We start from the raw sequence: 25,425 nt of genomic DNA, 5'->3' as shown, positions 1-25,425 counted from the left end.
ATTCACCCACGCCAAGATTTTTCAGGGGCATTCCCTTTCTTCTCCCTTCTCCTCATAATTTCACTTCATTATCAGTGCCATAAGGATGGCATAATGATAATGACGGAAATTGAACATAGCTGTTCAAGGCAAAGGAGGAGATTTGACGTGTTGAGGATCGCATGGATACATCTAGAGGCCGCACACATGAGCAGCTCAACACAACTCATTCGAAGATCGAAGGAATCACATATGTGATCCATGTCGCTGTTATTCATTTTATGTTTTTATTGATGTTGTTACCATTTCATTTAAGTCTTTCATTGTGCATCGTTTTAAGTTCTTCATCCAGATACAGGCCTCTAGAACCTAACAAGCACTGCCAAGAAAGGGTCGAAGATGGGGAGTCATTCTATAAAGAGACGAAGAAAAATAGTAAGATGCAAGAGAGACAAGTATAACCAACATCGACCCATTAGGCTTGTATGACCCACTCTCATATAACATGTCATTAAATATTTTTTACAGCTTTGCAAATTCCTAACGCTATAGCAAAATGATGTAAAGTACACATCTTAGAGAATATAGAAAATCATATATTAATGATTAGTATTATCTCTTAACATCTCTTAATGTGTCAACATTGAATTTGTTACTTTTTTTGGGAGATGTGATATGATTGTGTTGAGGGCAAAGTAGAGAGGAGGAGAATGGAGGGAGGGGGGATATAGGGAGATAGAGAAAGGGAGAGAAAGATAGAGAAATAGAGGGAGAGTTGGAGAGAGAGGGAGAAATACGGAGGTCGAAAGGGAGTGGGAGAAACAGAAATAGAGAGGTGGAGTGAGAGAGAGAGAGAGGTGGAGAGGGAGGGAGAGAAAAGTATAAAGAGAGATAGAGAGACACCCAAAGAGAGGCAGAAAGTGAGAGAGAGACAGAGAGGGGCAGAAAGAGAGAGAGAGAGAGAGAGAGAGAGAGAGAGAGAGAGAGAGAGGCAGAAAAGAGAGAGAGGAGGGACAGAGAGGCAGAAAGAGAGAGAGAGAGAGAGAGGGGCAGAAAAGAGAGAGAGAGAGAGGGGCAGAAAAGAGAGAGAGAGAGAGAGAGAGAGAGAAAGAGGGACAGAGAGAGAGACAGACAGACAGACAGACAGAGGGGCAGAAAGAGAGAGAGAGAGATAGGCAGAAAAGAGAGAGAGAGAGAGAGAGAGAGAGAGAGAGAGAGAGAGAGAGAGAGAGAGAGAGAGAGAGAGAGAGAGAGAGAGAGAGAGAGAGAGAGAGAGAGAGAGAGAGAGAGAGAGAGAGAGAGAGAGAGACAGACAGACAGACAGACAGAGAGGCAGAAAGAGAGAGAGAGAGAGAGAGAGAGAGAAAGACAGACAGAGGCAGAGAGAGAGAGAAAGAGACAAAGAAACAGAGAGAGGCAGAATGAGAGAGAGAGAGAGACAGAGAGACAAATGGATGGGGAGAGGCAGAGAGAGAGAGAGAGAGAGAGAGAGAGAGAGAGAGAGAGAGAGAGAGAGGCAGAAAGAGAAAGAGAGACAGAGGGGTGGAGAGAAGGAGGGAGGGAGAGAGAGAGAAAGAGAGGTGGAGAGGGAGAGGGAGAGAGAGAAAGAGAGGCGGAGATGGAGGGAGAGGGAGGACATAGAGAGAGAGAAAGAGAGTTGGAGATGGACGGAGACGGAGGACACACATATGATATGTAAGAGAGAGAGAGAGAGAGAGAGAGAGAGAGAGAGAGAGAGAGAGAGAGAGAGAGAGAGAGTCAGGGAGAGACGCCAGTTAGGCGCGTACCCGTCCATAGTCAAATTCCAAAGTCGATAAACTTTCAACGCTTTTCAACTCTATTCCGCAATCCACGCCATCTAATAACTTTCACAATAACGGGTACGAATTTCACATGAAACCTCGATCAGGTATGAACGCCGTCGTCGGCCAGCTCCTCTCCCTTGTTTTCCCACCAGCCCATCCGTTTCCCCACTCCACCCAGCTCCAAAACCGACGAGAAAGATGAACGGTCTTCTCTTTAAACGTTTTTTTATTCGGGAAGAACTCCAAAGCGAGGAATTTGCCGGCAGCTAAGTGGGCAAACTACAAAAATCACTCCTTTCTGCTCCGCACTTTCCCCCTATTGCCTTCCAATCTTTCCCTCTTGCAACCCATCTCCATATTTCATCGTAGATTCCTTTGAAGTCGTCGATTCAGGAACCCATCTCTTTACCCGGGATAACCCATCTCCAGTTTCCTTCCAATCCTTCCCTCTCGCAACCCATCTCCGAATTTCATCGTTGAATCCTTTGAACTCCATTCAAGAACCCATCTCCAATTGCCTTTCAATCCTCCCCCCTCGCAACCCATTTCCAAATTTCATTGTTGAATCCTTTGAAGTCGATTCAAGAACCCATCTTCAATTGCGTTCCAATCCTTCCCTTTCGCAACCCATTTCCAAATTTCATTGTTGAATCCTTTGAAGTCGATTCAAGAACCCGTCTTCAATTGCCTTCCAATCCTTCCCTCTCGCAACCCATCTCCAAATTTCATTGTTCAATCCTTTGAACTCGATTCTAGAACGATTCGGCCACACCCAATTGCCGGAGATGTCTTCTCGGATCATATTTCTCATCGCTGCTCTGTTTGCGCTCTTCATCCTGCCTCAAATACCCATTGTTGAGGCAAGCGGAGAAGCCAAAGCGACAATTTTAACGGTGGAGCGTGCCTTACCCTTCAACTCTGGTCTAGAGAAGCTCAAGGCCCACGACAAGGCTCGTCACGGTCGTCTTCTTGAGGCGATTCCTGGCGTGGTTGATTTTCCTGTAGACGGTTCATCCAATCCCTTCAGCGTTGGGTAAAGTCTAAATAGAATCATCCGGAAAAAATTGAAGTTTATAGCACGCGTCCACGTCTTTTTCATCTTTTCACGATGCTTTTTGGTTTTCCTCGCCTTTCGGTGTCTGATATTCTTTTGATTGATTTCGATTGGAGTTTTTGAGTTGTGTTGGCGTTATTTGTGTAATTCGCCTTTGAGACGCAGTTTCCTCAAAATTTCAAGTGATTTCTTCCTGCTTAAACAGATGATAAATTCACTGGGTGCTGATTGCTGGATAGTATCAAGTTATGCTTGTTTTCTTGGTGTGGCCATCTTGCAGACTTGTAGTTTTCCATTTGTCTTAATCTTGATGGGACCCTGTTCAAAAATTTTGATATTATCTTGTGATTCTCATTTCTTTCGTCTTAAATTTTCTTTTTTCCCCCGAAACTCGGGCAGACTTTACTACACCAGGGTGAAATTGGGCAACCCTCCGAGAGAATTTTACGTTCAGATTGATACAGGAAGTGACATACTCTGGGTGACCTGCAGTCCTTGTAATGGTTGTCCCACATCAAGTGGCCTTAACGTCAGTTCTTCCCTGATTCATTTATGATGAATAAACACATAATTTTATGCATCTCTTTGAAATTTCACATTCTTTTTTTTACAGATTCAGCTGGAATCTTTCGACCCAACGTTATCTTCGACGGCTTCTTTGATTTCTTGCTCTTCTCGAATCTGCAGTTCATTTATTGAAACCTCTGATGCTGTCTGCACTTCTTCAGCAACCCAAAGAAGCCTTTGCGGTTACTCATTCCGCTACGGCGACGGCAGCGGCACGTCTGGTTATTATGTATCAGATGCCATTTACTTAGACAGCGTTCTCGATAATGGCCAAGTTGTAAATTCCTCTGCAAATGTCATTTTTGGGTAAGGGGGCACCATCCTTATTATATTTTAATTAGATATTAATGAGATAATTTAAATCATTTTCTTTGTGCCCATTATTATTGTATGACAAACAGATGTAGCAACTTCCAGTCTGGGGATCTGACCAAGCCTGATAGTGCAGTGGACGGGATTTTTGGCTTTGGGCAGCACGGACCGTCAGTTGTTTCGCAGTTATCGTCTGCGGGGGTCACGCCGAAAGTTTTTTCTCACTGTCTTAAAGGTGCAGATAATGGGGGAGGAATACTGGTTCTTGGAGAGATTTTAGAACCAAGAATCGTCTTCTCTCCCCTTGTCCAATCCCAGTAAGTTTTCATTAATATTCCACATAAGTAAATCAGTAGAATTCATCTTCTTTTGTTACATTTGATTTCTTTGTGTTAGCACGAATACCATTCCATTCTCTTTCTGGCTTTGTAATGCATAAAGATGAGCATGAATTTTTTGATTTCTTGATCTGTCGAAAAGGTTTGAAGATTCTTTGCTCGACTTTATACTAAGATGTTTTGTGTACTTATGATTTTGGTGATAGAATTGTTGTGTTCAGAGGTGTGATATGATAGAATCCCACTGTAAGTCATGATGGCCGAAAAAACAGACACCCATTTCTTGATATCGAAATGTTCATAACCCCAACTTATTATGGTTTCTTGGTCATTCTAAACCACTAAATGCATTCTAGTAATTTATCTTTCTGAATAGTTTCCCCCTTTAAATACATGTAGCCTCCTTTGGAATGGCAACTCTCCTCTCCTCTCCTCTGTCCCAGTTCCTTCAATACCCGATATTCCCCACCCTACAATCGTCCATACCTCAATGGATCTTCAGCCAGTTTCCCGCTTTATTGATCCCTACTACCTCGGATCATTACCTCTACCTCCTTCCCTTGATATGAACTTCTGAGATCGTATCAAAGGTATAAATATCCCTGAATGTAATAGAAAAGCATCAATGGATGTGGCAGTGAACTGTTCTTTCAGATTTAGAGCTGTATTTGGCTGGTCAGGTGCCAAGAACTATCATATCTGGAGTCCTTGATCTCTCTCTGGTCTCCTACCTCCATTCCACTTTTATCTCCACTGTATCCTCTTGATTCTGGAAGATTGCCTGCAGGTTCTCATGGAGTGGCAAACTCTTTAAAGAGTATTGTTTATATTCTTTTACAGAGTCTGACATATGTGAAATGTGCACTTTGCTCTGGTATAATTGATCATCAGTCACCTGGAGGTTTCTTGCTTTGTTTTTTATAGTATAATCGAGTTTTGTATGATGTTTGACTTTCCGTCTCTTTAAGCCACGTTCATATTTTGGTTTGTCGATTTCCTAAAAAATTGAACCAATAGTTGAAGCTCATTAAAGGTTCATCTTTGACTTAGAAATGCAAATATTCAGGCCCCACTACAATTTAAATCTCCAAGGAATCTCTATCAATGGTCGAGCTCTTCCGATCGACCCGTCAGTGTTTTCTACCTCAAACACAGGGGGAGGGGGAACAATCGTAGATTCTGGCACCACATTAGCTTATTTAGTTCAAGAAGCATATGATCCATTTATTTATGGTGTAAGTAAATGAAAATTATCTCCCGTTTCTTTCCATAAATTTGCATAATTTCATTCCCAATTATTTTTCATGAACTATTTTCCAGATAACAGCTATGGTTTCACAAGTTGCTCAACCTCAAGTTATAAGAGGAAACCAGTGTTTTGTTGTCCTTGGCAGGTTTTCTCTTTGTTCATCTCAGGTTCCATTTCTTTGTAAAAAAAAGAAATTGATAAAAAAACTTACGTAAGATTCTAAATCATGTCCAGGGTCGATCAAATCTTCCCCTTTGTAACTCTAACTTTTGAGGGAAACGCTCGGATGGTATTAAAACCTGAAGACTATCTACTACAGCAAGGATCTATTGTGAGTGAGGCCTCTGTTAACGTGAAGGCTGGCTTTGATTTCTGTATGCGTTCATAAATTAACTCTTCTATATTTCTCTTTACTTTATTTTTTACAGGGAGATAATGCGATTTGGTGCATTGGCTGGCAAAAGAGCCAGGGTCAAGGAGTTACCATTTTAGGAGGTCTGTACACATTGATCGGTGAATGTTATTCTGATTTTACTTCTCTCAATGATGTCATCAAATCACTCGTATTGCCTTAAAATACTGAATTTAGTTTGCCTCTGGTGTTATTCTTCATGCCACTTGACTTGCTTTGTTGCGTACATGAAGTACTTGATCCGAAAACCGACCGTGATTATGTTTATTTCCTCTTTTTGATGCTTATTATGAGGTTGGAAGGAGATGAGGAATTGTCATCGTCATCATCATTGGCATCCCTACATTTTATCCTCCTCCATCAATGACATGTTGATGTTGATGATGCTAAATTCGTCATTGATTGGATGACTAATCGTCCACTCGTCCTCCTCAGTGTTACAGGGAACCTACACTGAAAAATCTCTGTTCTCCCTGATGGATGAAAAATTTGTCATTTTCGTCATCATCTACATTGATGAGAACTTCATCATCAAGAGATGGATGGTGACGATGATGACCATTCGTTATTATCATGTTTATATCCACTCATCGACATCACTGATGCTGAACCCTACTTATCATGTTTTTCTGCTGTGAATCTAACATTGAATCGTGTTTTTATTCTATTTTCATGTAGTGCTTATTGAAATGAATGTTGATGGTGACTGCAATTCGTCATCATCATGTTCATATCCACTCATTGTCATCATTGATACTGAACCCTACTTATCATGTTTGTCTGCTGTGAATCTGACATTGAATCAGATTTTTCTTATATTTTCATGTGATGCTTATTAAATTGCAGCATAAATATATTTCTTTTAATTAAAAAATATATGCAGATATTGTTCTTAAAGATAAGATATTCGTTTATGATCTTGCTGGACAGAGGCTGGGATGGGCTAACTATGACTGTAAGTCAAGTGCTTCTTTTTACTTAGTAATTTTTCAAAAACTCCAGCAAGTTTTTATTTTCTCGTGTAGGTTCTCTTTCTGTTAATGTTAGTTCGTCAACTGCCACAAAGGGTGTTATCAATGCTGGACAAGTGAACACCAATGAAAGCCCTTCTCCTAGGAGCTCCTTAAGTATCATGACATTGGGCTTAACCCTCATCTTCCTCAATACATTGTTGTAACAAACATCATGTACAAGCATATCCATACATTCTTATTTGTCCATACTTGGAAGAAACATTCCCATTTATTATTGTCCATAAGCAATTAATGTGGAGTGTTTCAAAGGCTTGTTGATTTTTGTGATACTTTTATGTCTTCTTTCAATATTATTAGTTTTCATGAAAAGGAGTCCGTCCATCTATGGACACTCCTAATGTTTAAGGATTAGCAGGCTAGGGTTTGTTTAGTTGACAGAAAGTGAAGAACTAAACTAACTAGCACCTCACTAAACCAATATAGAATGTGGAATATTAGTATGAATAATTATAATTTTAGAGTGATGAACTAAGAATAACCATTAAAATTCATGAATCTGGGACAATGTGACAATAACCATTAATAGGACAATAACCATTAAAAGAATAACCATTAAAATAACCATTAAAATGACTATTTTGAGACAAACTTACAGTGTCTCCCTCTCCTTTTCAGGGAGGCATGTCATGAAAAGTAAATGAATCTCATAAGGAATATAATTTAGGCAGTTGGATGAAGCCATTTGTTTAAATGCTTGGGCACAATGTGATGTATGTTTGCATAGGAGGACAAAACTCATGAATTGGAACCATGAATAACTAGAGGCTGGGTCACTTCGCTCAAGGAAATTAGTTCTGGGAGAATGATAAAATGTCTTGACAGGATACTTAAAATTTTGATTCATTTATTTGCTGTGTCATCAAATTTGTTGTTCTTCCATTTATTATGTTGCCTTATCCATGAAAACTAACTTTTATATAACAGTGTTATATTTTTCATTCCCAAAATATTTAGGTTTTATGAATGAGAGAGATTTACAAACTTATATAACATTATATATACTTAATTACTAATATCCACCATTCTTAAATATAGTTTGTGTAATATTAGTGTGAAAAATCATAACTTTAGAGTTAGACATCATAATTGGATTGTATTCCAATAATTAAATCATGCAGATATTTATTCTTCAGCACTGGTGTAGGCATCCTATTGATTAAATAAGCCACAGTGCCTACAGATTCATCCCAATGGTTTTGATAAAGTCATATTCTACAATATTATTGTTTTATTTTATCTTTACAATTCGTTTCACGAGTACAAGGACTTGAAAGTTGATGTATAATGCCATTATTTTTAAATTAAATTTCTTCCTGAAATCTCCACGATCAAACCAAAATGCCAAACATTTTGCAGAAAATTATCACTAAAGTTATCAAGTTCTTCATATTGTTAACGTGGAAATAGCCATGTAAATTTACTTAAATTGTCAATAGTGATAAAATAGTAGATAAAACCTGCATGATATAGTATAGGGGATGGTCCTAGCTGATGAAACTATAAAATGTAAAAATGAGAATGTCCTAGTTGAGTATGCTAGACGCCCGAGGAAGTGCATTCCCAAATTAGAGTAGTTGGATTTATGTGCATGAGAAGACTTATCCAGACATTTTATTTTCCTGTAGACATAAAATGTTATAAAAATGAATAAACACATTATTATCATGTATAAGCTTTTGAATGAACATAAAAATCTCTTTAAATTAGAGAACATCTAATTTATCCTAAAACTTTAATGAATATGTGTGCACAATCAATATAGATGAGACTAAGTAAAGAGTTTTGAACTTTGTCTATTACCTACATGAAACCTATCATATACTTGATAAAAACTTAAGCTATGAGAACTCAAGCTGTTCTTGAAGAGAAGGTTTACCTCAGAGGAAGGTTGACGTGGCGTAACTTGAGTTGATTGATATTCCAAAAATCTCACTTGTTTGGTGAATCGCAGCTTTTCACGGTAGGCCAGAAAAACCAGTAGCTGAAGAGATCATTGTCTGTCCATGTTACAGGTCACAGCAGATCAGGACTGCTATGATACCAATTGATATTGTTCTGATATCATAGATCAATATTTTGAAATAAAAGCCAATGTTCGCAATTACTATTGAATGTAATGATCAAAATCCTCACCGAAGAGATTGTGATGCAAGAAAGAAAGCAGTGAGAGTCGAGGGAAAGAAGTTGAATGAAAGACAGATACAAATGAAAAGATAGAACAACTCCATCTCTCCCTTTCTGGTCGTGGAAGATCCCACTATCCAGCCTTAGCCTTCAACTGCCCAAAAGTGGTCTAACAACTTCTTGTTGAATTGCACGTGCGACTTGACTTAACACAGTCTCTTGAAGGCGCGTCAGCAATATGTTCTTAAGAAGAATGTATCTATACTCCCTCCTTGGACTTTTAACTTGTCCTCAAATTGGAATGACAAAAAAATATTTGCTTAGTCGATACACTAATTCCCAGGTGTCTTCTGCTTCATTCATATTCTTCCATCTAATCAGACCCTCCAACCCCGCTGAAGTGGATCTTGTTTTAAGGACATCTTTTGGGTAAACTTACCATTCCCAATTAGTTGAAAGAATAGATGGAAGAGGTTGAATGTTAGACAAACTTCCCAATGCTTTCTTGAGTAGTGATACATGAAAGATGGGATAAATGTTGGCGTCATTTGGAAGCTCAACTTTGTATTCCATTGAGCCGATTATTTTTAGTATCTTATAGGGACCAAAGTATTTTGGACTAAGTTTTTCAAAGGGTCGTTCTGCCAAGGACTTCATGCGATATGGTCTGATTTTTAAGAGAATCATTTATCCTTCCTCAAACTGTTCATCACAACAATGTTTGTCAACATGTGCTTTCATTTTGAATTGTGATTTTCTTAAGTGCAGCATGAGTGCTTGTAACGTGGAGTCCCTTTATTTTAATATTTTATCTAGAGAATCGAAGGGGGTAGGTGGAGATCCATATTTGAGTAATGTTGGGGGTTCCCGTCCATATAAAGCTTTGAAAGGAGACATATTGATCCTAGAATGATAGGAAGTATTTTAATTGTACTCATCCCAATGCAGCCACTTGTGCCACTTCTTCGGATTTTCAGATGTGAAACACCTCAAATGGCATTCCAAACTTATGTCGGTAACTTCGGATTGCCCGTCTATTCCAGGGTGATAGGATGAGCTTTGCTTTAATTGGGTGCCTTGTAGTCAATGAAGTTCCTTCCAAAATTGACAAGTAAAAATACTCCCATGATCAGATATAAAAGAAGTTGGAATTGTTGGGTTCTAATGCCTGATTTAATAATGGAAAACATGGTTTCCATGGATGCATAAGCACGTTGATTGATCTATGAAATCATACATCACATGTACCTTATGGGGAACTTGTTCCATCCTTGACCTGCTCACTTTGAGATCATTCTAAAACCATTCATGTTCCTGGCCTCTATAAGTATCCACATGATCACGTTGTTCTTGGATCTCCACCTCTTCTTCTTTAACTCTCCTTGAAACTTTTGAAGATCTTCTCACCATGAATACACTCTCCTTGGTTGAGCAGAGAAGAGAGCAAAGTGGAGAAAGGGGGGGCTCTCAATTCTGGCTGGACTAGGTGCTTGAAATGAGTGCCCTGCCCTGTTTGTATTTTACTAGTTTTTCTCAAAAACCTGTTAAGTGAAATATATTCACCAATGCCTCTATGATCTTATGCATGCGACCCTCTAGGCCCATGTATCATTCTAGATAATAACTTTAGTGTCCCAATAATAATTACTGGTCAACCTTATTAATCAACTATATCAACATATAGATTAATTAACTATGTCAACATATAGATTAATTAACTAACGATTGGTTGAACCCAATCAATAGGTTAAGTTTTCAGCCCATGGGGTGACAAGCTATACCTTATGTTCTAGAAGATATCGAGTAGTGTTCGAACTCTCTCATGGAACCTTTACCATCATCGGGTATCACATATGTATAATTCATCATCCACGCGAGACTCTCAAACGACTTGGGTATGATTGATCGTCAAAACCTAACCCAACATTTGATTAGTACTAATGTGTAACAGGGACCATTGAAGAACACCTTCTATAATATCCTCATTACCCTGTCCAAGAATTTGTAGCATCATCTTCCTTGAGTAAATCTCCTCTCATACCGAAGGAGGATGATTGCATCTTGACCACTCAATTATCTTCGTGAGCTTCTTAATACACCCAAAATGTGACTTTTTTGAATACTATGATTAAAGGCTCGTAAGTCGTCCATTCACTAGATGTCCTTAATGTCTTAGTTTAGTGGATCACTTATACAACATCAAAATGAATCAACCTGATTCACGTTTAGGTATAATACCATTTAAGGATTCATACAGATCAATTCAGTGAGCTCTTTCTCCAAAGAGCACCACCATATATCCTTAGTGTCGCCACACTTATAGCCACAAGAACAGTTATACTTATTGTATAAGTAGGATCAGATAGTTTTATTCTATTATGATGATTTGATGTCCATCTCGACTATCCATTGAATATGAATATTTAGAATATGTGTTTAAATAATAGCAATCACAATATTATGATCTCATAATAATTACTATGTCATTGCACATATTCATGTACTTCATTATAAAAATCACATTGGAATAATAATAAACATGATATTTTATTCGATGAACTTAAATAAAACATGGTGGTGTAATTTGGCTTGACGGTCACATAATATCCATTAGGAATTCTATGTAGGCACATTATTTATTGTGAAAATATATCGGCGATAATCTTTACAGAAAATAGATGTCTAGTGGCTAAGGACCATATTTATTGAGGTTATCCACTATAACCATGATGGTGTTAAAGCCGTCAAATGCTAGTAGCCCTTCCATAAAGTCCATTTAATATCCTCCCATACTTGATTTGGAATTGGTAAAGGCCGAGGGTGCCAGCATGGATGCTTTGTGTTCACATACAATTTGACAGTTTTTCTCACCAATCTTTGAGTCATGGAATTTCTATTGAATCTTCAGGATAATCATTTGTGTTTTATAATAGAGCAAAAATTGTTGGACCAAATATGATGGGAATGCAATAGGGTCTTCCATGATTTCCCTATTGATGGATGATAACTTGGAATCTCTTTCAATTTCGTGTTCAATTGTAGGTTTGTCAAGCCAATGGAGAATTGTGATTGAACATCACTGTATTTACTCAAAATCAACAAAGGTCATGGATAGGTAGTATTGTACCTGATGTTGAAGTTGAACCCCAACAATTTTGACTACCATTTATGATAATTGATAATCTCAATTTTAGGGTTAAAATTTGTCGTTGGTGAATGAGATTATTCAATAAAAATATATTTAACCATACTTAAAAATACTTAGTTAGTGATGAGTACGGATCATCTCCACAGGGAACGATGATTAAGGATTTACTTTCTTATACTAGTGATGATGGACGAGAGGATCGACGAAAGCAAGATTTGAGGACGTGAGCTAGTGATATAGATAAAAGAAACGTAATTATAAGCTAATTTAACTTAAAGTAAAGAGTAAGTGATTGTGATGGATATGAGATCACTTAGCCATGCTTCATAATTAGAAAAACGAGCGCCATGGAAGTACATGCCACTCAGCCAAAGAAAGATAATGGAGAGTTGACCTGAATCAAAAGAGAGATTTCAAGAAATGGCGGATTTATTCACTCTATCAATAACGGAGCCGGATCTGGTGTATCATAGGGGATTTGCCTTTTCTATTGATTCCTACGGATTGGATCAAAAAAAATTATTGAATAGGGTATTCAACTCCAGAGATGAATCGAAAAAGAAATCTTTATTGGTTCTACCTCCTCTTTTTTATGAAGAGACGAGGATAGTGGTGGGATATGGAATGGCACGATGACAAGGATGGAGAGATGAGAGAATGGGAACCTATGAAGTGATAAATGAAACGGTGATAATAAAAACTAGAACTATGATAACGATGATGTTGGGAGAGAAACAACGTAAGGCGAAGACACTTACCTTAGATCCTTACGTTCATCCAGGATCACGGCGATTTGCGAGTGCCGGTCAGCTCCCCCTCTTCTCTTTTGTCTCTTCCCACACACCCAAGACACCAAGAACACTCTTGATGGATCTCAAAACTCACTCTCTTTCAATCAGCCCACAAAAGTGGGAAGCAAGTTCAAGATGATTTTTACAATGATCCAGGCCTCTATTTATAGATGAGAGGGTATGGATAGAAAGAGGAGGGGAAGATCAAAAGTTATGGCTTTTGGAAGTTAAGAAGTCAAAGGACTTGGTATTCTGTGGCTTTTCATATTCCGTGGCTTTTTGTATTCCATGGCTTTTCGTATTCTGTGGCTTTTCGCATTCCGTGGCTTTTCGCATTCCATGCCACATGTACATGACAAAAGGATAAAAAACAAAGAAAAAAAATATCTTTCTCGATGCTGACGTGGCGGCACATCGGCACGCCATGTCACCCTATGCCATAAAAAAACCAGAATACTTAAAATTTCATATTAAATAAAATAAAAGCCCAAAAAAATACGTATAAATATATATTTTGACTCAAAAAAATCATATCTTTCCAAAATTATTATCAAAAAATTCCATAAAAATCATATTCTGTTTCAACAGTTATATTCTTTTAGAATATATTGTTAGCAAAATCCTAAAAAATGCAAAAATTTCAAAATTTTGTTCTAAAAATAGATTTAATCATTTTAAGCTTGATAACATGCAAATATGAGTAATTTAATGCATAAAGACACATAAATGTAATAATATAAGGCACTAAAAATGCATGTTATCAATAATGCAATTGAATCTCTTTTTTATCAGACTTAAATTTCAGACCAAATTGATCTGTGTGGATGAAAAACTTTTGAAACATTAAGTGTCTCCACTTTTGGACTGGCCACATAACTGCAATCATTTCCCTTTCATAAGCTGATCTCTATTGTGCCCGTGTTAGTAACGGTTCACTAGAATATGCAATAGGTTGTGATTCTTGGATAAGTGCTGGCCCTAATGCATGATTGGGTTCATCAGTTTCTACTGTAAAAGGTAGTGAGAAATTTGTTAATCTCAAAATGGGAGCAGAAGATAAGGCATGTTTGAGAGCTTAAAATAATTTTTCTGCTTCAACTGACCAATGAAATGAATACTTTTTAAATAGGGTTGTTAGGGGTTGGGCGATAGTTGCATAATTCCTTAAAAATATGCGGTAGTTGCCTGTTGGGCCTAAGAATCCCCCGAGTTTCTTGATAGTTATGGGAATCTTCTATTTCTTGATGGCCTCAATTTTGGAGGGATCAGTAGATACTGTCACCATGGACCTCGCCCAAAATTTCATGGCCCAAGTACTCAATATAATGCCGCCCAAATTGGCATTTTTGAGGATTGATATAAAGATGATTTTCAGAAAGAATCTCAAATACAAGCTTAAAATGTTGCTCATGTTGATGATCATCTAGGCTATAAATCATAAAATGATCATAGAATACTAATATGAATCATCTCAAGTATGGCTTGAATATTGTATTCATCAAAGATTAGAAAGTAGCTGGAGCATTGTTCTGCACTTGATGAGTTTTACAAGCTGTATTATGGATATCTTTGTTGTGCGTCCTTATATGATAATATCTTGACCTCAATTCCAATTTTGGAAACACTCCCATACCATGGAGTTCTTCAAATAATTCCCCTAATATGGGAATGGGGTAAAGACTTGGCATTGTAAGAAGATTCAAAGCTCAATAATCAATGCATATTTTGAATAATTCATCTTTATTCTTAACTAATAGAGATGGACTAGAAAAACAGATGTTCAATGGCCCAATAACATGTGAATCCAGAAATTCTTGAGTCAGACTTTCTATAGCATTTTTATGAAGGTAAGAATATCTATAAGGATGTATGTTGACAGGTTGGGATCTCGAAATCAAATGTATTTGGCGATCACAATGCCTTCTTGAAGGTAAAGTCCTTGAATTGTTGGAATACTAACAGAAATGCATGCTAAAGAAATTAAAGATAAGGATCTTGAGTGAAACAATATATCTCTGCTGATGATACTGGGCTTCGTCTTTTAATCAAATAGGCCTTCTCAATGGAATTTACCCATCTATTATGGGTTTCTTCGTCTTCAAATGCAGAGTACACACATACCCATTTAAGTCTGGATCAGCCTTGATGGTAATGATTCGATCTTGCATCATTATCTTCATACTAAAATGATGATAATTACAATGGAACCAACCCAAAGTCCTTACCTAAGAAACTCCCAAAATAACATCTACATTGGTCATCCTAACTAGTACTAGTGCATTTGGGGAAATCTTCAGAAAAAATAATTTTCTGCTATTTACACTAGTTTAGCCAAGGACTTTATCACATCATCTTCCTTGAGCTGTCTCCTCTTTTATCGTTGACGAATGAACACTTCTTGATTAGAAATTATCTTCATAGATTTATTGCGATATCCACGTCAAGACATTTTGGAATCTTGTCAAGGGAAGCTGAGGAGGGACTATATGTACATGGTAACCGATGGCATTAGGGTTCAATGAGAAATTCATTATACTGAATATCTTCACGAGCACAATGTGTAGCTTAGCATGTTGGGATAGAAACTCAACCATTATATTGTTTTGAATCAATCCTTGATTGATTAATCTTTTTATGATATAGATAAATAATAAGGTTGGCGAATAAAATTGAATGGGAAACTATAGTTTTTAATTAGACTGACACATGGGCAATAAAAATATTTTGGACGTCAGAAGATATACTTAAACTTTAGAGGTTTTACAAAAAAATTCCCTAAATTCTTAATAAAATTCATCCATGCCAAAAAATGTTCAAGTACTTCTATTAATTTTCCATTCTCCTCTTGGCTTCCTTCCACTCATGATGCAATCAAAATGACATAAAACAATGGTGGATCAATCACAAGGATCATCAACATGAAGGAAGAGATTCAGTATGTGGGGGATTGCATGGTTATGGCTAGAGTGTAGACACATGAACTGATCAACAAGTCTCACTTGAGGAATCGAGAAGTCATAGATCTAATTCATACCGAGGTTATTTGATCATTGGGTTTTGGAGATCTCTTATGATTCTATTTGACAAGTAATTTAAGTTTCACCTCAATCATATCCCTAGAATCAGACAATCCTGTCAAAATATAGGATAATAATTTTGGTGATTTATCCATAGTTATGGCTCTATTGAGTTTTTCACATTTGGGGATTTATTTGAGCTCAACTTAAACTTCTACTAGGAAATGGTACTTAGACTTTCTAAATATAGTATTTTAAAAAGTTAAACATCATTGTCTTATAATGATACTTACCTAAATCTATTAGGATATACATCCCTTTTCATAATATTCTTATCATTTTTTCATGCTTCAACACCTACACTAATGCAAACATGTGAATAGGCCCATCTGTATTTTTCAAAAAAAGATTTTCAATTTGAGGTGAAATCTAATATTCTGGACATATCTTTTTGCCTTGGAATTTCATGACCACTTTAACTCTAATCTTATGACAAATATCTTGAATATTTAATTGGTTTTAAAAATATTTTGGTGCTATATGGTTTATAGACCTATTATAGCCATAGATTTGTGCATATTAAATCTTTCTATTTTAGTTCGGTCACCAAATCTAGCAATATTATAAATTATAATGTATTTGCTCTTCCAGTTAGTGTAGGTTATCATGCCATTATAATATATTTTATAAATTATAATGCATTTGATTATGCAAGTTAGAGCCTTCTCATGTCCAACATTCATAATTCACTTATATTCCTAAATTATTCTGGTCTTCAACATTATCCCTAGTATTTATCACCAAAATGTTAAATTATGTATTTTCACACAAATTCATCTTATTACATGCAGAAACCATCATGATATCACATCATCTACCTTGAGTAAAGTTGTTGAAAATAGGAAACATGGATGGTTAGTTACTATTAAAGGAATTTTTGAAATTCAACGCTTGTTGCTTCAGCTATGAAGACATATACATAGGCAGAAAATGAAAAGTTAGAGAAAAAATGGCACCTGGTAGAGAGTGATAGACTGTGTAGACCCCTGCATGAGCACAAGATATGATGCAGAAGTAAAAACTGCACCATGCGTAACACAAGAGAGATAAGTGTCATAATGGAACAAAGACTGCATGTAGACCGACTCAAATGTGCATCATTTTTAAAAAAAGGAAGTAATTTTCTCAAAAGTTATGTCCTAAGTGTACCAATTAAATGAAATTTTCAAACAGTAAAACCTTAAGTGCACCAAATAAAATTTAGGAAGTTGGACACAGATGTATTCATTCAACTTAGGTAAAATCTGACATAGTCTTCTCTGAAAAACCTTAAATCACCCAAAAACCCTAAATCATCCAAAACACCAACCTTGAAAAAGAGACAGAATAAAACATGAGTCAACAGGACTCAAACTGTGAAGCCAGCAGTTCATGGTCATCAACAAAGCTTATTGAATATAAGAGTGGACCTTCCAACAGATAAGACCCACTGTGAAGGAGTGTGAATGGCGTAAATTCAAATTTGCTCTGAAGTAAGAGAACCACACAGTAATGACTTGGAAGAAAATTAAAATGCATAATGTAACATTAACTTTGATACAAAATAAAACAAAAATAAAAATTTAACATTAGATTAAACTACCCTGTTGCGTGGTAATAAATTAACAGAAATTTAAAAAATAGAACTATTCAAAAATCAAAAGAGGAGATATAAGACCAAAGTATATTAGGATCACCTCTCCTTGTCTATAAGAGAATTTCTAAGATATACATATTAAATGAGTAGCCTAGAATAATCAAAAAACAAGATTCTCAGTTCCGAAAGAACTGTGTTTATCTGGCGCATGGAAGAGTTAACTCATGATCAAGCCCTTGAATTAGTTTTAAGCCTCTTCAGCGTGGGCGTGGAGATTGGTGCTCTTATATTTCTCCTAAAGTCAAACCTGCTCATAAACTCGCACCTTTAAACAAATAGCTTCGACTAAAATACGAGTATCATCATGCAACCTGTTTGAAGATGTCCTATCCCATTTCCAACAGAGGATGGACAGAATAGGGGATAAGACACGACAGCTGGGCGGGTCCCACTAATATACATTAAAAAAATTACATGTGGGGCACACATGAATAACCCATCATCTGTGTTCCATCTCCCGTCTCATTACATGTATGACGACATGTAAGGGTCAGGCACATCCGGACGACGAAAATAACTGCGTCAACGGTTGACGTTTCAGACGGTTGATGTGTGCCGTGTCTTGGGTGAACAGTTAAATACTGGAAGTATAGTTCCTGATCGTCCAGTACGTGGACGATGGACAGGACGGGACGAAGATTGTCCCGTCCGATGTCCGGAATCAGTTCAGGGACGCGGACGGGACAGTTTTTAGTCCAAGACCTCCGGACGGGACGATTTTTTCCTTCGAGTGGACAAAAACCGTCCCGTTTGTTCGTCACGGGATGAATTTCCGTCTTGGTTTTCGTCCAACCTCGCGGACGGGATGATTTTTTCATCCTGGGACAAATAAACCGTCCTGTCCGCTTCCCTGCACTAGTATAGTTCTGGATCGTCCAGGACATGGACAATGGACGGGACAGGATGAAGATCGTCCCGTCAGATGTCCGGAATCAGTGCAGGGACGTGTACAGGATGGTTTTTTCGTTCGATACCTCCGGATGGGACGGTTTTCCGTCTGAGTGGACGAAGACAGTCCAGTACGGAGGTCTCGGGATGAATTTCCGTCCCGATTTTCGTCCAACATCGCAGACGGGACGATTTTTCGTCCTGAGACGAAAAACCCGTCCCGTCTACGTCCCTGCACTATACATCTGCGTTCCATTATCCGTTCCGTTACATGGATGACGACGTGTCAGGGTCAGGCACGTCCAGGAGACGAAAATAACGGCGTCAACGGTTGACGCTTTGGGACGGTTGACGCGTGCCGGGCCTTGGATGAACAGTTAAATACTGGAAGGGAAGCCGTTGAGAAAACGCGGCAATGGAGGAGAGATCGGCAGCGGAGAAGGCGGAAGAAGATGGAGAGAATTCGACAGATCGAGCTCGTGATCGGCTGGCATTCCTCTGTTGTCTGCTTCAACCTCCATCCGCGAGGAATTCTGCCGACGAATCTTCCGCGATTGGTCGGATTGGGGACTACGTCGGTGTGCGTCGCCTCCTCATCTCGCGTAAGGCTGAGGTCTCGCCGAATTCCATGCAGCATCGCAAGGTAATCGGAGATTCTTTGATCTCGGGTGTTTGTGCCAAATCCTGCTCTCTTTGTTTGATTTTCTTCTGGATCCGTGGATTTTTCAGGAATGGAAGTGTAATGGTAGAGGCTATGTGGCTTATCGGAATTTTATCCGCCGGCCGAGGAATCAGGAGAGCCAACCGAGCACTCCGGGACACAGGTTTAGCCTTCTTCCTGTTCTTGTCGGGGGACATTATTTCTTCGGTCCGATTCCGTGAAAAAAACTGGTTTATGAATAATTGAGCTAGATCTTTGGAATGCTTAATCGAGGAATTGAGTTTTTTTGTTAGTATTTGACCTCGCGAATGATGTCCTAAGAGCATGCTTAGTTCATAGAATGAAATATAAAAATTGGCGTGCAGAAAAAGAGACTCCCTTCGTGCATTCCCGCTTCTTGTCCCCCGATGAATTACGCGATGCTTTATAACCTCTCTCCGTCTCTGCATGATACTTAACCTGACGCTCTGTTTTGTATTCAAGGTGCATCCAAAATATTAGTGAATTTCCGTATCACACTGATCACTTTTGATGCATACGTGATGATTATATTTTACTTGCCACCGGCACTTAATTTTTTGAATAAGGTCACCGTATGTTCATTACTGGAATTCTGTTTTGATTTTTCTTTAAAATGTGCTTCCTATTTATGTGCGGCTTTGAATCTATTTTAAAATATAGGAAAGTTTCTTCATGGTGGTTTGCACTGAACAGAGTTCCGAAATGTAGTAAATCACACGATAACGCTTATTTGCTTTTCAATTCGGGCTAGGAAAAGCACTTTAGACGAAGATAATGAATGTTTTTCTTGTTTAAAAAGACTTGAGAATGAATGAAAATTTTGGTCTATTATTCATGCAAAATATTTTGGAAAGATCTCCTGCAAAATATTTTTGCACTTTTTTATCTTTCATTGGTGCTTTATGTTTCTTGGCCAAATGGAGGGTAAGTAGAAAAAGGAAGTATGAGAAACAAGGGAAATAGTATCACACGAATTGATAGGAGTCTGGGAGAGCTGAATAAATCTTCATGGGAAGAGATTTGAGGTTATGCTGATGTGGCCTCACCGAACTGGATGTGAGATGAGGCTGCTCTCAGCAGACTATTCATTTCCTCCATCACTTCGAATTGGGAATTCCAATTTTTTCCACTATTAATAGATTTTATTTTTTTGAATCAGAATTCATTTTTTTCCTACTAATGGAGTTGAAGTCAACTGCATTGTAATTTCAATGCAGATACATTGTCATTCGGGAAAAACTTTATGGTTATAATCAACATCTTATGAAGTTTTCAGATACCTTCGATGAGTGAATGTATATCAAATATGGAACCTCGTGTTGGCTTTGAACCTAACATTTCCCTTTATTTATTTATAATTTAACATTTGACATAAATTCCGATCACATTTTTCCAGTGGGCATTGGGCTTCGTCTACTGGTTCACAATCTATTCTCTTTGACGTTGAAACACTGAGCTCAAGCAGGGTATGACTGGATCATTTGATAGATGTTGTTATCATCAAAATTTGAAATTTAATAAAAAAAATAATTACTGTCTTACAACTTGGCAGGATTTCCGAGGCATTAATGTTGACATTAGTCATTATCCTAGTTTTAATTCCAGTGTAAGGGAGTTTCATCAACCACCTCCTACTGCTGAGCCTGCATACTCCTTTGTTGGGATGCATTGTATTTTTGATGGCTGCAAGGCTTCAGGTTCTGCGCTGTATTTTTTCTCATTTTATTTTATTGGCATCATCATCATTTTAACTTTGCCAATTTCGTATTGCATTCTGCTCGTACAGTTACAATCATAAAGTTTGGTCACATGAGTTCTGACCTTCTTGCTTATGGGGCATCTGATGGAAGTCTGACTGTTTGCCGTGTCTCTGGAATACCTTCAGTAGTTGTACAGCTCACAGGGCATTCAAAGGCCATTACAGGTTCCATGATTAAACTTCTTTTTGGGTGCATTATTAGTCGACCTGCCATTTTTCTAATTGAGTTGCGGAAAATTTTCATTTTTCCAGAAGATAATCAACATTTATGATCCACCTACATGTGGTTGAAATTGGATATTCCAGTAAAACAAAGAAAACATCAGTGGAAGATGCGTGGTTACATGTTTCAACAATATTAGCTCACATAGGTCTATAGAACAGAGCTAATTATTTTGCACATGTAGAGCGGAGACTTGCAAAATCATTGTCTTCTAGAGAAATTTACCTATATAATTATTATTTTATGCGTGCTCATGTATGTTACAGGTCTTCTGGAAAAGTTCGGAAATTATGAATATGGACCACCAATTTGGTCATATTCTTTTCTTGGCATTTGCAGACCAACGATTTTAAAAGTACCCAAGTATAGGATGGCCCAACAGGAACATATGATTGGCCATTACCTTGTAAAGGTTGAAGTGTCCAAGGTGAGGGTGTGCATTTGAGTGAAGAACTGAGAATAGGGTCCCTCTCTCTCAATCTTCTTGGATAATTTCTCTCTGGAGACACCTCTCTCTTTCTCTACCCTCTTCTCATCTTCCTCAGAGCACTCTCACCATCTTCTTACCCCTTTCACTCAGTCTCCAAGCCTACTTCGTTGCTCTCCGTCCAATTTCCGTCCCCTCTCCTTGGCACCCAGCCCCTCCCGTTCCTGTCTGACACCAGCAGGTATCTTTCAGAAGATTAATTGCTATAGTCTCCTTTGAATGGTGGTTCCAAATCATCAATGAACCAAAATCAAACATATACTAAAGGATCCAAATAGTTCTCCAGACGGCGACAGATCCGAGCTAGAGAAGCCTTGGGATAGGCATAGGAAGAACAAACTGACTTATCAGGCTTATCCGAGCCAGAGAAGCCTCTTCTCTGCTCTTGGTTATTTTTAGGATTTCCATGGTCTGTGCTCCCACGTGTGAGATTCCACACGTGGCCCGATTTATTGGGCTCTCTTATTGGAGCATCGCGGATAGGTCTTAGAAAGAACATATCACTGTCCTGATTGGGACAAGGTTTCTATTAGATTTCTGGGTTAGATTAATTACAAGAATGTGGTTCATTCAGTGATAATCCTAGTACCAAGTAGAGTTCAGTATCTTCCAATTATATCGACCATCAACATCAACCGCCCAGGGGTACCTGTCATCTTCAATGTCATTTTCATCAGACAAAATATCATCAAAATCAATTTCATTGTTTCCGTGTTTGATGCCAGCATCTGTCTATTAAGGTCCTCTCATCGACATTGAAAATGATGTATACATGAGATTGGTGTGACTTTAATGAGGTGGTCAACCATCACTGTCAACTATTCAGGGAGCCCCATCATTATTATCATTGTTATCAACCACCCTGGAAAAAATCAATGTCGTCTTTAATTACAGCATCAACAAAGGTCCATGATGTTGAAGTTGACGGGTGCTCAATCGTAAGGATAAGTTATAATGATGTAAACCAATAAATTTTTCTTTAGAATATTTTGTGTTTTCATCTCTGCACCTTTATTTCTGTACGTTATTTATTAATTCTTCACATTAAAACATGTGACAGATTTTGACTTTTCATCGAACAACCAGTACATTGCCTCATCATCTATTGATAAAACTGTGCGTGTTTGGGAAATATCAAAGGGTATCTGCATACGAGTGATATATGGTACATCTTCCCAGTTCTGCATTCGCTTCCATCCGGTAGGTTCTGGTTTTATTTCTGTAACATGATAATCTATAGTAGGTCTTCCTGCAAATGTTTTTAGTTTCTTTGCTAGCCTCTCAGGTGGTAAAAATATGGGAACAGTTTTCCAGTATGAGAGCTAGTTTGTGGTAGTGTTTGTATAACCAATTCACCAACTTGAAGGGATTTATTTGTGTCACTATGTTTATCAAATATTTATGATGTACCCCTTAAGTTTTGTATCGTGCTTGTATATTGATAAGGTCTCCTAATCAATAGAAAATAGGAATTCCGAAAAACCAAATCCGTAACCGAGTTTCAAATCAAACTCAACGGTGATTCAATATATGAAGCAATATATGATCTGTAATTCCTGATTTAGTAGCAATGAGGAAGGAGGACGAGTAGAACTGAAATTGATAAGGATGATGAGATGGAGATGATGGCCTCAATTTTTCTCTGTTTATGTCTGAGTTGTGATACTCTTTTTATCATGTCTGGCTAATTGACATTTTTATCGGGAAAATTCAGTGACCAATTCTTTTATGTCGCGCAGGTGAACAACAATTTTCTATCTATTGGCAATGGAAACAGAGAAATCATTGTAATATTACCCTTATTCTGTAAAACAATTTGCTTTTATCTCTTTTTTTTAAGCGTGTATTACTTTTTCACCTCCATGAAAGTTCCTAGTAAACTTATTGAACAATGTAATTCAACGAACTGCTAGAGATCTTTCAAAATTGTGTTTGCGTATGTAACATGTATGAGTTAAATAAGAAAAGAGAAAATTGGGGACTGAAGTTATTTTCTGTTTTCTTATTACTTTTACATGGTTCTTTTGTTTCTCTAGTGGAAAAAGTATTTTTTAATATTATTCGTAACAATCTCTTATGTTTGAATTTCAGGTTATAAACTTTAGTACAGGAAGGGTAGTTAATAAAATTTCATTAGAGAATGAAGTTACTGCATTGGACAATGATCACACAGGTCAAATAATTTTTGCTGGCGATTCACAGGTTTTTATCAATTAAAATAAATGAAATCAATTTCTTCAAAAAAAACAAATGAAATACATTTTTTGGCATAATTTATTTGTTCTGATTTTTTCTTCCCCTAAATCTCTCAGGGATATGTCTCCTCCGTCTCAATATCTTCTCATACCGGCTCATTATCCCGGTCCCATCGTCATCAGAGCGGAAAGAAGAAATCCCCAATAACAACTATCCAGTATCGTACCTTCTCTTTTCTTGTTCATGGCCCTGTTCTACTTGTTTGTTATCAAGATGGTAACATTTCTTTTATGAGGTAATTTTGTACATGAAAATAAAGACATTTTTTTCATATTTTCTCAATTTTAATTTGATTACTCACCCTCGCCTACTGAAGATATTCCTGGATCTAGTGTTGCTCATGAACTACGCGGACGCTTGACTTTGCTCGGTTCAATCAAACTGGCTCCGCGTGTACACAATGTCCATGCGTCTTTCTGCCCTCTCCTCTCTCTAGAAAAGGGAGAATTCATTGGTAATTGCTGTTCTCTCCTAATATTATTTGATATAAAAAATTAATTCTGCCAAAACCAATTTTTTTCTATACACATCCATATTTTGTTTCCCAAAAATCTACCGATAATCAAGAAGCTATTGTAAATCTCTTCCATTTGATGTCGATTTACTTTCCCCAATTGACTCATGTAATAACTCTAGTTATTATCTTTTGAGGAATCCTATTTCGCAAGATATTCATGCTCGTTATTATCTTTTTCACCCATTCCTAGAAATAAGCTTATGAAATCCTAAGTAGTCTTCTGTTCCAACCACAGCTGAGAATCTAACTTAATTTTTTTAAAAGTCTGCGGGAGTGAGGATTCAAGCGTGTACTTCTATGATTTGACTCGCCCAAATCACATATATGTGAACAAGCTGCAGGTTTGTGTCTTCCAAATGACTGAACTCCAAAAACTGAATCCCATATTCTGAACTCTAAAATCTGAGTTTTTTCTTAAATATCAGGGACATGCCGCACCTGTCATTGGGGTTGCTTGGAATCAGGGAGAGAATCTCCTGGCTTCATCGGATTCTGATGGATCAGTGATCGTTTGGAAAAGAGCAAAATCTCAGTAATTGAATTGCAGAAAACATTATTATGATTTTACTACAACTGTTGTGCAGGAGGGTCGTATGAAAATCAAAATTACATGCTCACCAGAGGTAACCTTTGCTGATATTTATGATTCCATTATTTCCATATTTAGTTGTATCATCAAATTTTGGGAGATACTAGCATGTCCATATTCTTCTTTTTATGACTTGGATTTTTATATTTTTCACTTGTTTAATAATGATCTTTTTTTCGAGCCATTGCTTTTCTTCGCACAGTCGTGAAATCCCTGGTGATAGAAATAATTGAAAAAAAATTAATTATTTCCCCTTTAAATAAGGAATCAAAATGAACCGAATTTGAGTATGACACGTGTATCCCGCAAGTGATCTCATAACATTTTCTGGAAATCTGAGAAGTTGCAGCCATCAAGCGAACCACTTGTTTTGAGTTATTTTGCTGCTCTTTCCCATAATGAGTGATCTAATACCTTATTCCCTCACCATTTTAAAAACACTTAGTTATGCAAAGAGCACCATTTTTACAAGGGTGAAGTCTAAAAAATATGATTGGA

At 37.5% G+C, this 25,425-nt stretch overlaps 2 protein-coding genes across 2 annotated transcripts; both read left to right on the top strand.

The window, feature by feature from the left end:
- Positions 1–1,850: 1,850 nt before the first annotated feature.
- On the top strand, positions 1,851–7,002 carry LOC144711926 (aspartic proteinase 36-like). Its single transcript, XM_078586079.1, has 10 exons — positions 1,851–2,817; positions 3,238–3,367; positions 3,452–3,711; positions 3,807–4,034; positions 5,122–5,290; positions 5,376–5,449; positions 5,539–5,635; positions 5,733–5,799; positions 6,600–6,671; positions 6,742–7,002. The coding sequence occupies exons 1-10, from the start codon at positions 2,570–2,572 to the stop codon at positions 6,891–6,893; spliced, it is 1,497 nt and encodes a 498-aa protein (XP_078442205.1). The 5' UTR covers positions 1,851–2,569; the 3' UTR covers positions 6,894–7,002.
- Positions 7,003–18,811: 11,809 nt separating this feature from the next.
- LOC144712089 (Transducin/WD40 repeat-like superfamily protein) lies at positions 18,812–25,073 on the top strand. Its single transcript, XM_078586267.1, has 12 exons — positions 18,812–19,057; positions 19,144–19,238; positions 20,493–20,562; positions 20,649–20,793; positions 20,883–21,020; positions 22,626–22,765; positions 23,305–23,352; positions 23,657–23,767; positions 23,878–24,056; positions 24,154–24,275; positions 24,603–24,679; positions 24,764–25,073. Exons 1-12 carry the CDS (start codon positions 18,830–18,832, stop codon positions 24,872–24,874), a joined length of 1,464 nt encoding a protein of 487 aa, XP_078442393.1. The 5' UTR covers positions 18,812–18,829; the 3' UTR covers positions 24,875–25,073.
- Positions 25,074–25,425: the final 352 nt, after the last annotated feature.

Source organism: Wolffia australiana, chromosome 14, assembly GCF_029677425.1.
Source record: "Wolffia australiana isolate 7733 chromosome 14, ASM2967742v1".
Classification (NCBI taxonomy): domain Eukaryota; kingdom Viridiplantae; phylum Streptophyta; class Magnoliopsida; order Alismatales; family Araceae; genus Wolffia; species Wolffia australiana.
This window is presented reverse-complemented; position numbering and strand designations above follow the sequence as displayed.

Bases quoted from the DNA above. Each gene is read 5' to 3' on its own strand.
- LOC144712089 (XM_078586267.1), top strand. From the start codon at position 18,830: ATGGAGGAGAGATCGGCAGCGGAGAAGGCGGAAGAAGATGGAGAGAAT. The intron at 19,239-20,492 runs GTTTAGCCTTCT...ACATTTTTCCAG, and splicing joins CCGAGCACTCCGGGACACAG to TGGGCATTGGGCTTCGTCTA. The intron at 20,563-20,648 runs GTATGACTGGAT...ACAACTTGGCAG, and splicing joins AAACACTGAGCTCAAGCAGG to GATTTCCGAGGCATTAATGT.
- LOC144711926 (XM_078586079.1), top strand. From the start codon at position 2,570: ATGTCTTCTCGGATCATATTTCTCATCGCTGCTCTGTTTGCGCTCTTC. The intron at 2,818-3,237 runs GTAAAGTCTAAA...AAACTCGGGCAG, and splicing joins TCCAATCCCTTCAGCGTTGG to ACTTTACTACACCAGGGTGA. The intron at 5,636-5,732 runs GTGAGTGAGGCC...TATTTTTTACAG, and splicing joins TACTACAGCAAGGATCTATT to GGAGATAATGCGATTTGGTG.